Source organism: Pteropus vampyrus, unplaced genomic scaffold (assembly GCF_000151845.1).
Source record: "Pteropus vampyrus isolate Shadow unplaced genomic scaffold, Pvam_2.0 Scaffold447, whole genome shotgun sequence".
Lineage (NCBI taxonomy): Eukaryota > Metazoa > Chordata > Mammalia > Chiroptera > Pteropodidae > Pteropus > Pteropus vampyrus.
The window spans coordinates 440,161-454,425 of NW_011889228.1; the positions used below are offsets into that span (position 1 = coordinate 440,161).

Below are 14,265 nucleotides of genomic sequence, written 5' to 3' on the forward strand. Positions count from 1 at the left end.
GTCGTACCACATTCTGAGAGTAAACGGAACGCTGCGTGTAATGCACAGCATAGGCCACGACGGGGGAGTGCGTAGTGAGTTACTGTATCGGTGTTGGATGAAGAGACGGTGTTTTTTGCTGATTTTTATATTGATATCTGTTTTTTGGGGGTCGTGATAGGACAAAGTCTCAGAATAAGATGACATGAAACAAAGTGGTATTTGGAGATTTGTTTCATGGCCCGGTACGTGGTCCATTTTTCTGATGTTCTAAATGAGTTTGAGAAGACATTATTTGGGGGTACAGAGTTCTCCATCCAATGGGTCAGGCTTTCTAATCATGATATTTAAATCTGTATTCTTACAGATTTTTACTTGCTCGATATCAGTTTCTGAGAAATTTTACTCTTACTCTTCTATACAGAACAAGCAGTAGGATATAAAAAATACTGTCTATACAAAGCTAAGTTGGCACTTAAATGGCCACGAGTTACAAAGTTTTTCAAAAGACGACAGCCAGGTACCTGCCCTTTCCAACACTCCTTAGTCCGTGTGCGGTGTCACCTCAACAACCAGTTCGAGGCTAGCTCCAGCTTCAACGCTATCGAAGGTTTTCATGCCGCCATTTCCATCTGGAAAATTCAAGCAGGAGAGTCTGCGAACGGCATCAGAAACTGTGGGAAGGATCCACAGACCAGTTCCCTTTGTCCTTTCCGTGTCTGACAAGCCTGCCCCCGAGCCAGCTAAGATAATCTATGTCCTGATCTTAACGTTCTTTGGCCTAAAAGATTTCACAAGTTGTCACAGTAGCTTGTGAGGAAACTTGCTCTTAAGAAATGCCTTTTTATTCCATTGCAGCTTTTCACTCACTCACTCACTCACTCACTCACTCACTCACAATAGTTGTCACCCACCTTCCCCGTTGACTCGCGTTAACAAGGAATGCGTTACCGAAGAATGCCGACGTGCTATGTAAGTTAAAAACTAAAGACATAAATCAGGACAAGAAAATTCTTGTCTGAAGTGAGATTGATGGAACTCTTGGGTACAGGTGCATTTCTCGCCTTTGATGCAGAAGACGGACTCTGGAGAGTTGTTTCACTTTTATTTATTAATTTTATTAGCTGAAGTCCAGAACGTTTCTGAGTCTGGTCAAACAAATGTACTGGGGAAGGTATAACATTGTCTTAAAAAAAAAAAAAAAGTTTTGAGTTTTGGTTCACATGTAATCAACTGCTCATGTTTAAAGTATCTAATTTGATTAGTCCATATATATGTGTACACCTGCGAATCCTCCATTTTCATCGTGCCCCTTAGGGATGCCCCCCTCCCGGCCTTCCACCCCGAGCACCAGGCAAATGCCGATCTGCTCTCTGTCACTGTAGGTTAGCTTATATTTTCCAGAAGTTTATAGAAAGAGTCATACAGTATGCAAACTTCTTGGTCTGGCTTCTTTCTTTACCAAGTATATGTCTTCCAAACATTTTCTCCCAGACTGTAACTTGTCTTTCCATTCTCCTCACGGTGTCTTTCAAAGAGAGGAAGATTAAAAAAAAAAAAAGAAAAAAAAAAAAACCTTTAGATTTTAATTTTGTTAAAGTTCAGCTTGTTAGTTTTTTTTGTTTGTTTGTTTGTTTTTATGAATCGAATGTTTCCTTCTTCATTTTCTTTTAGAAAATTTATGGTTTGAGAGTTTACCTTTAGGCTTGTAGTCCATTTTTAGTTTGTTTTCTGTATGTAGTGTGAGGTATAGATCAAAGTTTATTTGTTTTCACATTTCTAACTCTTCTCTCAGTGTTCATTGAAAAGACCATCCTTTCTTCACTGAATTGCCTGGGCATCTTTGTCAAAAATCAGCTGTGCGTTTATATGTGCGCCCATTCCTGGACTCTCTGTTTTGTTCCTCTGATCTTTTGTCTGTCTTTAAGCCAGAACCACACGATCATGGTTATCGTAATGTTATGCCAGGTTTCGAAATTGATCGTATCAATCAAACTTTTTTTTTCACAGCTACTTTGTCTATTCTTGATCCTTTGCATTCCTCCGTGAATTTTAGTATCAGTTTGTCACTTTCTACAAAAAGTCCTGCTAGGATTTGGATTGAGATTGCCTTGAATCAACAGGTTAATTTGGAAATGATTGATATCTTGGAGATATTGAGTCTTCTGATCCATGAACTTGGTATATCTCTCCACTTAAACAGGTTTTTTGTAATTTCTCTTTGTAATGTAGTTTTCATGTATATATTTGTCACATCTTTTGTCATATATATCCATAAATAGTTAATATTTTTATGGTGGTTTTTTTTTTTTTTTTAACGCCTACAGCACCTGGTCTTCCTAGGTAGTCTCCTATCCAAGTACTAACCAGGCCCAACCCTGCTTAGCTTCCAAGAACAGACGGTATTGGTCGTGTTCAGGGTGGCATGACTGTAATATGGTGTTATTTTTTAAGTTTACTTTTCCAGTTTATTTTTGCTAATATAGAAATACAGTAGATTTTAATGTATTTATCTTATATCATGCAATCTTGCTGAACTTACAATAGTTCTTATAACTTTTGGTGGATTCTGTCATACTTTCTATACAGAGGATCATGTAATCTGATAATATAGTTTTACATCTTCCTTTACAACTTGATGCCTTTTATTTATTTTTTTCTTGCCCAATTTCACTGGCTAGACCCTCCAGTACAAGGTTAAACACAAGTGCTGAGAACAGACGTCTTTGCCTTGTTCTCGATCTTAGAGAGAAAGCATTCAGTTTTTCACCATTAAGTGTGATGTTATCCGTATGTTTTTCCTAACTGTCCTTTATTAGATTGAGGAAGTAGCCTTTGGGTCTTTGTTGACAGTTGCTGTCAAGAATACCACCATCTAATCAGACAAATTTTATAAAAGCGGTATTATAATGATAAAGGTATCGTTTCATTTGTCAGAATAACACTTCCTAGCATCTATATGACTACATGTAATTTCTCGACTTGTTATGTATTATCTATTTTGTATATAACATCTTTCATCTGAGGATATCAACCATCACTCAGTTAATTCACACAACGCATTGGTGAAAGAAGCAAAAATTATTTCCTTTATTTTTTCGATCAGAAAATCAAGAAACCAAGACATTAAATAGCTTAGTCCTAGCGAACAATGATTTATTTGTTCAAATACGAAATTTATAAACTCAGATTTTTAGGTCCAGGAAGAAAAGCTAAAGTAATCTTGTGTCACATTAACAGACACCTGCTGTTATCAAGGTTGGAACTAGCCTCATGATACCCTGGACTGGTCCACACATTCAGCCCAATTCTTAACAGCATTTTATAGGGGGAAATGGGCTAATCAGGTGATTCGCTAAGATATGAAGGGTCAGGATGCCGTGTCAAAGGTGGCCAGATTTGTTGGGAGTCTAAAGCTCAGGAAAGAAAAAATAAATGCTGCCACCGAGCAGTGACAGCGGAGGTGCGGGAGGTGACACAGAAGCAAAGATGTGTAAGGGGTAAACATGACATCGTTCGGGCAAAGTAGCTGCAAGGTTTACAGCTTGAGTCACTGAGTGAATGGTGATGTGGTGAGAGCAGAAATTTCAAGAGCTGCAGAGTTTTGTCTGGCATTTTTGTTTGTTTTTTGATGATGGGAGGACAGTTTTGTACCTGCCGAGTTCCTACCGGAAAATGTTTGGTGTGCACTTGAATATACAGACCTAGAAACCTGTGTAGAAGGTCGGGGCGGGGCCTGGACGTAGATATCATCGGTCCACAGATGAGAACTGTAGTCGTCAGTGAGTGTGGCTGACGAGTGCCACCCGTGTCCCTACCGTCTCAGCTACACCAGTCCCTTGCCTTCCTGGTTTTGGCAATCACACTTCTGAGGTTACGCTGTCTAGTATTTGGACGAAGTTTTCCAAAGCTTCAATTTTTTTTTGAATGCAAATTGGGATTCCATCCCTTAAACAGAAGCATAAGGAGGCCTGCCAGTCCTTCCTCTCGGCCCACGTGGGCGTGTCGGCGGCAGCGTAGAGAGGCAGACTTACTTTCGTTGTCCCTCTCGCCACAGTCGTCCCCACAAGCCAGGAAAGACTTCAGCCCCACCTGAATCTGAGGAAAGGCCAGGCGCTTACACTGGCATTCTGCTGAGACTTGCAAGATCAAACCAAGAGGAATGCAAATGTAAATGAAGTTGACTTTCTCGCCAGTAAGAACTGGTTCTAAAGCTATTTTTGAAAGGTACAGTTGGCATGACTTTAAAAACTTGTGTAAGAATGCTTCAGCAAATCCCTGCTCACAGCTTCCGGAATAAACAGAGATGATTCAGGAGAAGGGTTACTTACTGGAGCCAGAGTTTTCAAAATGTCTTTTTCAAAATTGCTTGAAAAGGTCGGAACCAATTTTTTAATACAGATTTTTTTTTTCAGTAGGTGTCTTCCATATGTTTAATTTGTGGTAGTGTTTAAGAAATAGAGAATAATACCAACTTACGGTTTTTCCTTCCGTCCCATTTTCGAGGATTGCCCGATCTTGTTTCTCCAAGGTCTGTACTTTTGCATGATGTCATCGAATGCTGCTGGGCATGGGACAGCCACACTTGCCATCCTCCGGACGGCTGCTGTTCTGTCACATGTCAGTGCCTTTGCACAGGCTCCGCCTCGTGCGCCTCGTGAACTCGCCCCTTCTCCTCTGCAAACCCTTCCCACCCCCTCTCCACTGGAAAAGAGTCAACCAAGTGGCTGTCTTGTGTGTGTCACCTCTGCACAGAGAGGTCACTCGGTGTGGTGACTAGTTTGTGACAGATCTGCTGCCTGCCAAACGAAGGCTTCTCACGAGCAGAGACCTGGGGCCTTGCACGGTGCCACACGCACAGCAGGTGCTCAGTCCAGGGGCTCGCCGAAGAGAAGGCACCAGGGCAGGAGGAAAGAGCATGAACTTTTAAGGAGCCCTGAAGAATCCGGGCAGAAGGGGCCCGAGACAGAGGAGGAGAAACCAGAAGCAGGGGACTTCAGAGGGAGGCTGGAACCCATGGAACCCATGGTATTTTCAGGAACTGAGAGAAGATCGGCTCAGCCATGACCACACCCCAGACAAGACTGCAGGTGTCGTTACCAGCACCGAGCACAGCCATGTCGCCAGTGACGGTGGCCCGTGGCCTCCTGCAGAGACGCTGCAGGGGAGCCGTGTGACCTGGCGATGTACATGGCGTCGGCATTCTACACACAAAGAATGGAATTTCACCTTTGGCAGTTAGGAGGGAGGGCCAGGCTTACCGTGACAACTTGTGAATATTCCCATTCAGTCCAAACCCAGCTAAATTTTCAGTGGTTGTCATTCATGCTGTCTGCCCATTTAAATATTTTGAAAGGGAAGTTCACTTTTTTCGTGTTCACAGATTTAATACTACTTTTAAATAAGTATTGTTCTTCGTTTTCATTGCCTTAAAATTTTAACGATAGCAAATTCAGCTTCTCCCCACTGTTCTCTTTAAGGACATATATTAGATTCCTATCTGTTTACAGCCCCTGTGAGGGGAGAATGAGTTGGGCGGGACAGGGACTCATGAGCCCCTTGGGAATTCTCCAGCCGTCTCTTATATCGTTGAATTTTTAGAGGATCAGGGGTTCAGGGTACCTCCATAGTAGGGTAGGGGTTTTTTTGGTTTTTTTCGTGTTTTTTTTTTTTTTTTTTTTACCTAATTATAATTTAAATCTCAGGAAAATATAATACTTTAATTAAGTGCCTTGTAATAGGAAAATCTGCAACATGGATACTTTCTTATTAAAGCAAAACTCTGAATTCCTTTGTTCTTCCTCATTTTCATCCCACGAACCCAGTGACCTCCTGACAGCTCAGCTGGGTGGGGCAGGCCCAGGTAGGTGAGCCGGACCACTCCATGACCCTACAGAATCTGCTTAAAGCCAAGAATTGTTTTAGGAAAATGGAGAAAGACTTTTCAACTTCTTTTAGATTTATACACATTTAATAATGGTGTTGCGATTTGAAGCATGGACTTGAACATGAGCTTTGGAATCAGGCAAACCCTAATATTCAGGTCTTCTTTCCCAGTTCCTAGATACTAGACTCACTGCCTCAGTGCACAGAACAGGGTCACGAGGAAGACTCCGTGAGATAATGCACGTCCAAGGCTTAGCGCAGAACCTGGCCAGTATGAAGCCTGCAATAAATGATGGCTGTTATTACGATGCGTTCCGGATGTATAAGTACCTAACTCTGTGCTTCCAGCCAGCCTCTTAAAGACAGAGACAAAACTAGCTGTGCACACTACACAGCTGTACCTGTTCCATGCCGTGAGTGATAACACCTTTCTTCAGAGACTCGCATTTCATATCACATATACTGTTATTTAGACCCATGATGACACTGTGAATTAGGGGAGACTAAACTGTCACTAAAGAGCTCGAGCTTTTGTCTGTTATTGTTCTCTTTCCCCCAGTTAGCGTCCAGTATTTTGTGTCCTAAAACTCTACCCTGCTGTGGATTTGAAATTTAAACACTGTTCTTGAGATTTGGCTTATGGAAATGTTTTGGGGTTTTTTTTTCCCTATTATTAAGGCATTATCTCAAACTTTAAACAATACTTTTTATTTCTTTACTAGAAAAAAAATGTATTTTCATTAAGCTAAGGGAGATTTGAGCGGTCTCATGAGCTTTTAAAAATAGTTTTGTGTGAACCACTCATTGTTTTGAAATTTAGGGTACATTTCATTTCAACCTGACAAAAATGGTTGTAAGTCCTGCGAGGGAAATGATGTAGGTGTTTCTGAGAATTAGTAAAACAACACAGAAATCTCAATAATCTAATTATGTAAATACAATTGTTGGATTATAATTATAATTGTTGAATTATATTGGCAACCATAATCTGGACAGACTTGTTAGAAAAATGCTTTTTTCTTCAAGAAATCTGTTGTCGTCTGAAGAGCCATTGCTGAAGAATAAGGAGAGCAGTAGAAGTCCTCAGTGTGGCAGTGTCCTTACTCAGGGAGAGAGACCCAGCTCTTACATTTAACAAACAATAACAGCGACTCGGCCTCTAGGAACTGAAGCCAACAGTGATTCCTGAGCCGACGACCCCTAAGGCCTTGCTCAGGCTCTGTGCGGCAGACCCCAGGCACTGGGAGGGAGAAGGCAGAGCCTTCTCGTCTTTATCTTCTGACCCACTCTACAGCCAGACAGGACATGAGAGGTGTGACAGTGTGTGTGTGGGGTGGCGGGTGAGGAGACAAGGAGACACAGAGGACACAGCCCTGGCGCACAGCTGGAGAGGATAGATTAGAGTTAGGATTTCTGCACAATGGGTTAAAGAAATGAGTAGAGAACATTCCACATAAATAGAGCAAGGGGGAAGGGACACGGGACAGCACAGTGCAAAATCCGGAAGAGAAAGGAAGAAAATATGTGACAGGTCAAGGCAGGAATCTAGGAAATGCCGGTTTTTCTCAGGCCACCAAGGCGACTGACCTTTAGGCGAAGGCCAGGCAGACGCTCACGAAGATAGCAACTTCCGCTTTGTATTTGGAGGCCGTCATCATTGCCATGGCCACGGCTCGTTTGCTAGACCTCTGACCTCCCCGCCAGACAGCTGAACTTGGGTGCAGCCACCTGCCAGGTAGAGCACGGGATGGAGGGCCGCTGGCAGGGCTGGGCTCCCGGCATGGCTGCTTCTCCCAGCCACGGGGTTCCTCCCTGCTCATCACCCATCTGCATCCTCTCCCGGCCAACTTTCAGTCGGCTGCCTGCCAGAGAAGGAGTTTAATAAAGACGGATGTGTCTTCTGCATCTGCAGTTTGGAACAAAAAGTTATGAGGGCATGTGAAAATATTTCTCAAAAACTTTAAAAACTATAAGCATTAGTAAGTAGGGAAAATGAGACCAACAGTTTGCATTCGTTCCCAAGCAGTGAGCTGTGTTTGCTTTATGGCCTCGTGCCAGTGAAACAGAAATTTCACCCGGCGACCACTACCTGCTTTTACTCCTGTCCGTGGGGGCACGATGGTGCCCAAGCCGCATTTGCTCAAATTCCCCTAAGGACTTTTTGCTTCTCTCCTCCCCTGTGCTGGTAAGCATTAAAGGAGGGGCCGTTGAGTAATTCTACACCTGGTCAAGTCCACGCCTATCGACTCTCTGAGCTTCCCACATAAGACTGAGGCAAAGCATGCCGGCATCTGAGCCTGGCCAGAGCTGGCCCTGGCCGGAGGTGGCCCTGGCCACCGCTGGCTTTGGCTCTGCAGATTCTCGTTAAGATTTTTCTAATGCATCTCCTACGATGGCAGTTGACGACAGCAATTTATATTCCAGGACGAAGAACAAGCTACATTCGGCTCAAAATGATTATAAGTCATCAAGACGGAGTAGTCTGCCACCTGAACTACTCCTAGGACATGACACTAGAGGAAGACTTCAAAGAAACATTAAAAACTTGGAGCCCGTTCACCTAAGGCGCCCGAGAAAGAGACCATCCATATTTCCAGGTAGGGCTTGTTAAAGTTTACGCCCATCGGTTAAAAAACAAAACAAGACAAAACAAGGATTGTCTTTCATTTGTTGCGATCGGATGTGTTACATTTAAAATTAACTTCCGCCCGTTTCAGAGCTTAAAGTAGCCAGAGACATGTTTGAATGAAAACATAGAGTGGGTCTTGGATCTGAAACACCCCATCTTCTTTCTTGTATTTTCTTTATTCATTGCGACATCTCTAAGGGGCGGGTGACTCGGCGGCCGTTTCAGTGCTGCTCAGGAGCAAGCAGCCTTGCTCCCGGTCCTGAAGAAGCTCATGTTGCTTTTCATTCTCTGGCACCTTTTTTTATTTTGCAAGGTGATTGCATTGTTGCGTGAAGCCGATATTTGTGTGCCCCAGAAATTAACACCGCTGAATACTCGAATGCATGCTTCAAATTCCTGTCTTGCATCAGAGCCTCAAACCATTTGTAGAAAAGAGCTCAGTTAAACAATGAGGAAGGTGAAAGGTATGAGCTCAGAGGACCCAGGCTTTTTAACATCAGTGAAGAGAGTCCGATGTCTACGTTAGATGTCCGTCTGCCTGGATACGCCAGGTGACAGACGGGGAGATAGTGGAAGACGCCTGTGATGGCGAGCCCCACCTTAGGGATCATGGGAGAGTATAATTATTTGGCCAACACTATTTCCATACTATTTGCAGGGGAATGTCCTGGAGAAACTGGAACGTGGCCTTTTTGTTGTGATCGATTGATTTCTTAGAGTCTTTACACAGGATGGATTAGACGCGACTGCCGAGGGCTGACTCCACGGTGATAGAAAAGGGAAAAATAATCTCATCAGGTTTTACTTCATAACATGGATCGTGATTCCTCTGACAGCCGAGGCTTTATATTGCTTTCGGAAGTAGCTACGAGGTGATTTAGAAATATGGGACTCGAGGCCACGAGCTGAAAATGACATTTCTTAAGGAAGCTGTTGTTTTTGTGAATTTCTCCTTGGTTCGGAGAAGCTGGCCTGCTGTCAAACTCCTCTGCAGGAACAAGCAAAGCCCAGACTCGATCGCGGCAGGGGCGGAGGCCTGTGAGTGTGCCGGGCGGGGTGGGGGCTGACGCTGTATGGAAAACGCTGTCAGGAGGGGCGTGTAAGTGTCTAAAACACACAGGTGCTTTCCGCCTGTTCTCAGATCTGCAAGACATGAAGCCTTATCTGTTGAGTTGAGTCCCTGGCACTTTTTCCAGAACCTTCTCGCAGGCCTGTTGTTCATCTGCCACCTTTCCTTCTCTCCCCCGGTTCTCTGGGTCGATGCGTTGGAATCCTAGGATCCTCGTATGCTGTGATTCTTCCTGCTTTCCTGCACCCCGCCCCCACGCAGCCCCACCCCCACACTCCGTGAGGGCTTCCCCTCCCTACAAACAGCCAGGTCCCAGGACCCCTCACCTCCTCCGGCCACGATTCCCATTTCGGCCTCTCTTTCTACAAGGCCACCAGCTCTGGGCTGTCAGCTACAGTCACAAAATTGTGAGACCTCTTCGCTTGGCTCTCACACACATTATCCTCTCTAAGGTCCTGCGTTGTCATAGTTAATGTGACCAGTAGAGTGTGAAAGAGCATCGATCTTAGGGGGGCCGAATTCTAGTCTAGGCTGTGTCTCCAAATGGCTGTGTGTGTTTTCAACGTCACCTCACTGACATCTGTGACCTTCAAGCACATTATTTGTTCCTGCCTATTTCTGCCTCCCGCTCCCTTCCTTAGAGACAGCACGGGAAATGGCTCTTCCCGTCCTTCTCTTGACCTCTCTGCCAGGGCCTCCAACTGAAGAATCGGAGTCACCCGCCCAAAGTTTGAACACAGCTGGCTGCTTGATCTCTAAATTCCCTTTAACTAAACCTGGACTCCATGGCCCACAGGTGGCATGAGCTTCTTTTTACAAGGGAAGCTTAGAAACGCCACTGGGCTGCAAATCTCACCTCCCCTCCCAAACACCCACTGAAAACGGAAGTGTACGCAGACCGTGAGAGCCCATCCCATTTTATGTCACACAGAAAGGGCGGATGGCCCATGGGACCCGAGGGTCAGAGAAATGAAGGCACAACTCAGAGTTAAAGACAGGCAGAACCAGGGCTCGGCCCTGGGTCTTTTGACTCCAGCAGCGAAGCCGCTTCCCTCTGTGATGCTGCACTCCAGGGTCACCTGCTGTCCTCTGCCCGAGGACTTGAGAACACGTGCGTGTTCCACGACACACTCACTCGGACCTTTACACTCGCACAGATGACTTTATCCTCCACCTCGGCTCTCACACTTCCAGTCTCAGGCTGCATGACTGATTGGCTGATCAGTTCACTCATTCATTCGCTCATTCACTCATTCGTTCATTCATTAAATACTCATTTCATCCCGCACTGTGTTAGGGATGCAGCTTCAAGGGTGCAGCTACATGCTGCCTTCTGTTCCTATCCCCCATTTTTCCTGAGGGCCACCTCACAGAGTGGACAGTCACACACTCCAGATGCAAATCTGTTTGTTTCATTCTCTTAAAATCCTTCGGTGGTCACCACTGTTCGTAGGACAAAGTTCAGACTCCTTTGCGGGAAGGGCGAGAGGCTGCATAATCTGGCCGCTGCTTTCGTCCCCTGTCCCATCTGGTAGCCTGCCTTCCCCTTCCGTCCTCACAAACGCAGCTGCTCGCAGCCCATCACGCTCGGTCGTCCAGGGCAGGTGCAGAGCCCACCCCCCTCACTCCTACCTTGGCCGCAGGGGACAGCTCAACACCCTTCTTCTCGGAAGTGCTCCTGACCCCTGCGTCAGGCTGGGTCCATGCCATGTTCTTCCCATAGCACCCGCATTCTCTCCATCACAGCACCTACCGCACTGCGAGGCAACTGTCATTTACCCGTCCACGTGTCCACTGGCCAGTGAGCCAGGGACCACATCAGAGTCGTTAACCGCGGTGGCCCTGGTGCCTGGCACCGCGCCTGCCACATGGTCCGCGCTCAATCACGACGTCTTCCGTGGACTCATATGGGGCCAAAGCGAACCAACTCCGGGCATGCACAGCCCGCGCGGCTCCTGTGCCCTTCCTCCGTGGTCCGGCTGGGCTCCCAGCCCCGGTCAAGGCCTCTGTCTTCCGCAGCCCGTCTCCTTCCCAGGCCTCCCTGAGCTCTCCATGGTGCTGCCCGTCTCCTTGGCCTCAGCGCTGCATGAAGCTGTAAAAAAGAATCCCGCCTGGGATTGTGTTCAGTGGTCTTGGGCTGTGCCTGGGTTCGGGGTCACTTCGTTACTTTGTGGCAACAGAGAGTATATACCTTATATGTCCCCAGATGGCCCAATTGTCGGAGAGGGGGAATCGCACATAGTAGGTGTTCAGTCAACGTCTGGTGGTTCGTTAACTAATTTGCTGTGAAGCTGTGCCCACCCCGCGGCGCCTCTCTGATTACAGCTCCAAGAAGGACCGAGTGGCCACAGAGGCTGTCCAGGGGGATGGCCTTTACGCTGATGTGCGTCATTGTAAGAAGTCCTGGCAGGGGACACGCAGCTGTCCCCTCTCTCAGTATGTAACCCACTCAGCGAAAGGTATGCTGGGATTCTGCCCCACGCCAGGCACTGTTCTAGACCCTGGGGAGAGAGCCAAGGGGAAGATGGTGTCTGCTCCAGGCCGAGGGCAGAGAATTTTCCCAGCAGGGCGTTTGCGTATCGTGCAATTCAATAAATACTTCCTGAATAAAGGAACCGAAACACCATACTCATAGCAACAAATCTTAAGAAAAACCCGATACATTTAAAAATCATATTTATATAAAAAAACAAAACATCAGAAGCCAATCGTTTTTCCTCCCCTAGAGAAACCTTGACAGTAGAATGCTACTTTGAGTTGCTCTGTCTCGGGTCTCGCAGGCCAGGCGCTAACACTGCTGGTCGTGACGCCTGCTTGCCCCTCCTGCAAGAATTCTGGCAGCCCCACAGCACTGGGCTCAGCCCAGGTACAGAAAGCAAAGGGGCCAGAGACAGGCGGTCCCGACGCTCCGTGCACCCACAGGCACGTCGGAGTGAAATGAGCATCCTCTGCATCTGGAAGAAGGGGGCTCAGTTCAGGTGCCAGGTGCAACAGCCTGTTCATTCGGCCTCTTAAGCGAGCACTTTGGCATGTTTAATCAGCTGGTTCTGAAAAGAGCCTGCTGGTTTCACAGTCATCCGCTGTGCAAAGCGCGGAGCCACCTGCTAGGAGGAAACGGCGGCCCCACGGTTCCGTGCTGCGGGGTCAGAGGGCGAGGGCCAGGAGGGCTGCTCCCGGCAGGGGCGGTCGGTCACCCAGGCCACGCACGACCCACGTGGCCGACGCGCTGGCAGGTAGGCCTCTCGATTCTCTTTCTAAGACGCTTCTGTTCAATAGGCGTTTATTTTTCCCAAATACACAATCTAAAAATATGTGATTTAATATGGTGTTTATAATCATATTGTAAACATTTATTGGCAACACAGGGTTGTCATTAGTACACTGGCAGCTAGCTGGATGTGTTCTGTCCCCCTTTGGGTGGCTGAGGGGGCTGTCCAGACAGGTTCCATCCTGAGAGCGTACTTGTCACAGGCCCAGGGAAAGACACCGGGATTAAGCACGCTTCCCCCGATGTCATGTTCTCCTGCAAATTGGTCATCCCGGAACTCTGCCGAGTAGTGTGTCAGTTGACATTCCGGAGGGGCCTTCGGGGACACGGAGAACTTGGTCTGGGCCTCCTTGAAGACGCTCTGCATAAAGAGTGCTTCCCGGGGTGGTGTTCAGTTGTCACAGGCTGTGCCTGGGCTCAGTGATCCCACTGAGTGATGGCAGGAACCATGTTTCATGTACCTGTGTTCCCCACGACACTCACCACAGGGCTTTGCATGCTGTAGGCGCATGAGAGGTGGTGACATAGTCAGGCATGGCGAAGGCGTGCGAGGATAGAGGTGACACAACCATGCCACGGGCTACACCCCGGCCCGTCTGGTCCCCGGCCCCTTCCAGAGCAGCCATGTTCAGGGCGAAGCAAAGGGAGCCTCGAAGGCAAGGGTTTAACCTCGCCTCTCGTGGAAGGACTCCAGCCAGGGGTGTCACAAAGTGAGAGTCCACCTTACACGTAAGTCCAAGGCCTGACCCCTGTCCTACTGAAAGTGTAACCTGGGAAGAGTCACTCAGCCTCAGACCAGCTCCGCGGGATGTGCCAGACTCAGACAAGATAGCGCTTGACCACAAAATGATGAACAGCTGGGAATGACTGTGTTCTCTTAGTCTTTGGTAGCATTAAAGTTTTGTTTCCATAAGCAGGACTTTTTCTCTTAATGGGTGGGTAGTGGGTGTAATCGTAAGGCTTCCGCGAATCTTCGTATTAAAGAAGTTATCTGAAGTTGCTCATCAGACTCTCTGCTGATGGAGGTTCTGTATGATGAGGCACCGTGAAAAACCCATTCATTTTCATTTTCTCATAAGAGGAGGGTGATGTGGAGACGTTTCTTTGCAATGTAAATAGCTGTGTCTTTTCTCGAGTGAGTCATTAGACTCAAGGGCATTTGTCACTTCAAGCCTTTGAATGTTATTCACTCTGAGAGATAGCAGTGTCTGTGTTTTATAACCTTAATGGCAGCCTTGCTCTGTTTACTATTTTTTGCCTAATTTTGTCTGCTGAAGGCCTTGTTTCTAGAAATTCAGCCCTTACGCTTTTCTTTGAACTAAAACTTAGAATAGGACTGTAATTGGTTTGCACTTACTATTTTAAAAAATAGCTTATATATGAGATTGAAAAGAAAGTCGCCGCTTGAAATTAATCTTTTTTAAACGTTAGAAA

General features: G+C 46.5%; 1 protein-coding gene and 1 pseudogene across 2 annotated transcripts in view; one reads left to right on the forward strand and one right to left on the reverse strand.

The window, feature by feature from the left end:
• Positions 1-2,297: 2,297 nt before the first annotated feature.
• Positions 2,298-2,416, reverse strand: LOC111732347 (annotated as a pseudogene).
• Positions 2,417-6,258: 3,842 nt separating this feature from the next.
• Positions 6,259-14,265, forward strand: part of FRY (FRY microtubule binding protein) — a 286,799-nt gene continuing 278,792 nt past the window's right edge. Inside the window, exons 1-2 of one of the 2 annotated variants that reach the window (XM_023524124.1) lie at positions 6,259-6,278; positions 8,290-8,462. In XM_023524124.1, the coding sequence (XP_023379892.1) occupies positions 6,274-6,278; positions 8,290-8,462 (178 nt within the window). In that variant the 5' untranslated portion in view covers positions 6,259-6,273. Of the gene's footprint in view, positions 6,279-8,177; positions 8,463-14,265 lie in introns of those variants that run through there. The other variant, XM_023524123.1, reaches the window with a different exon arrangement.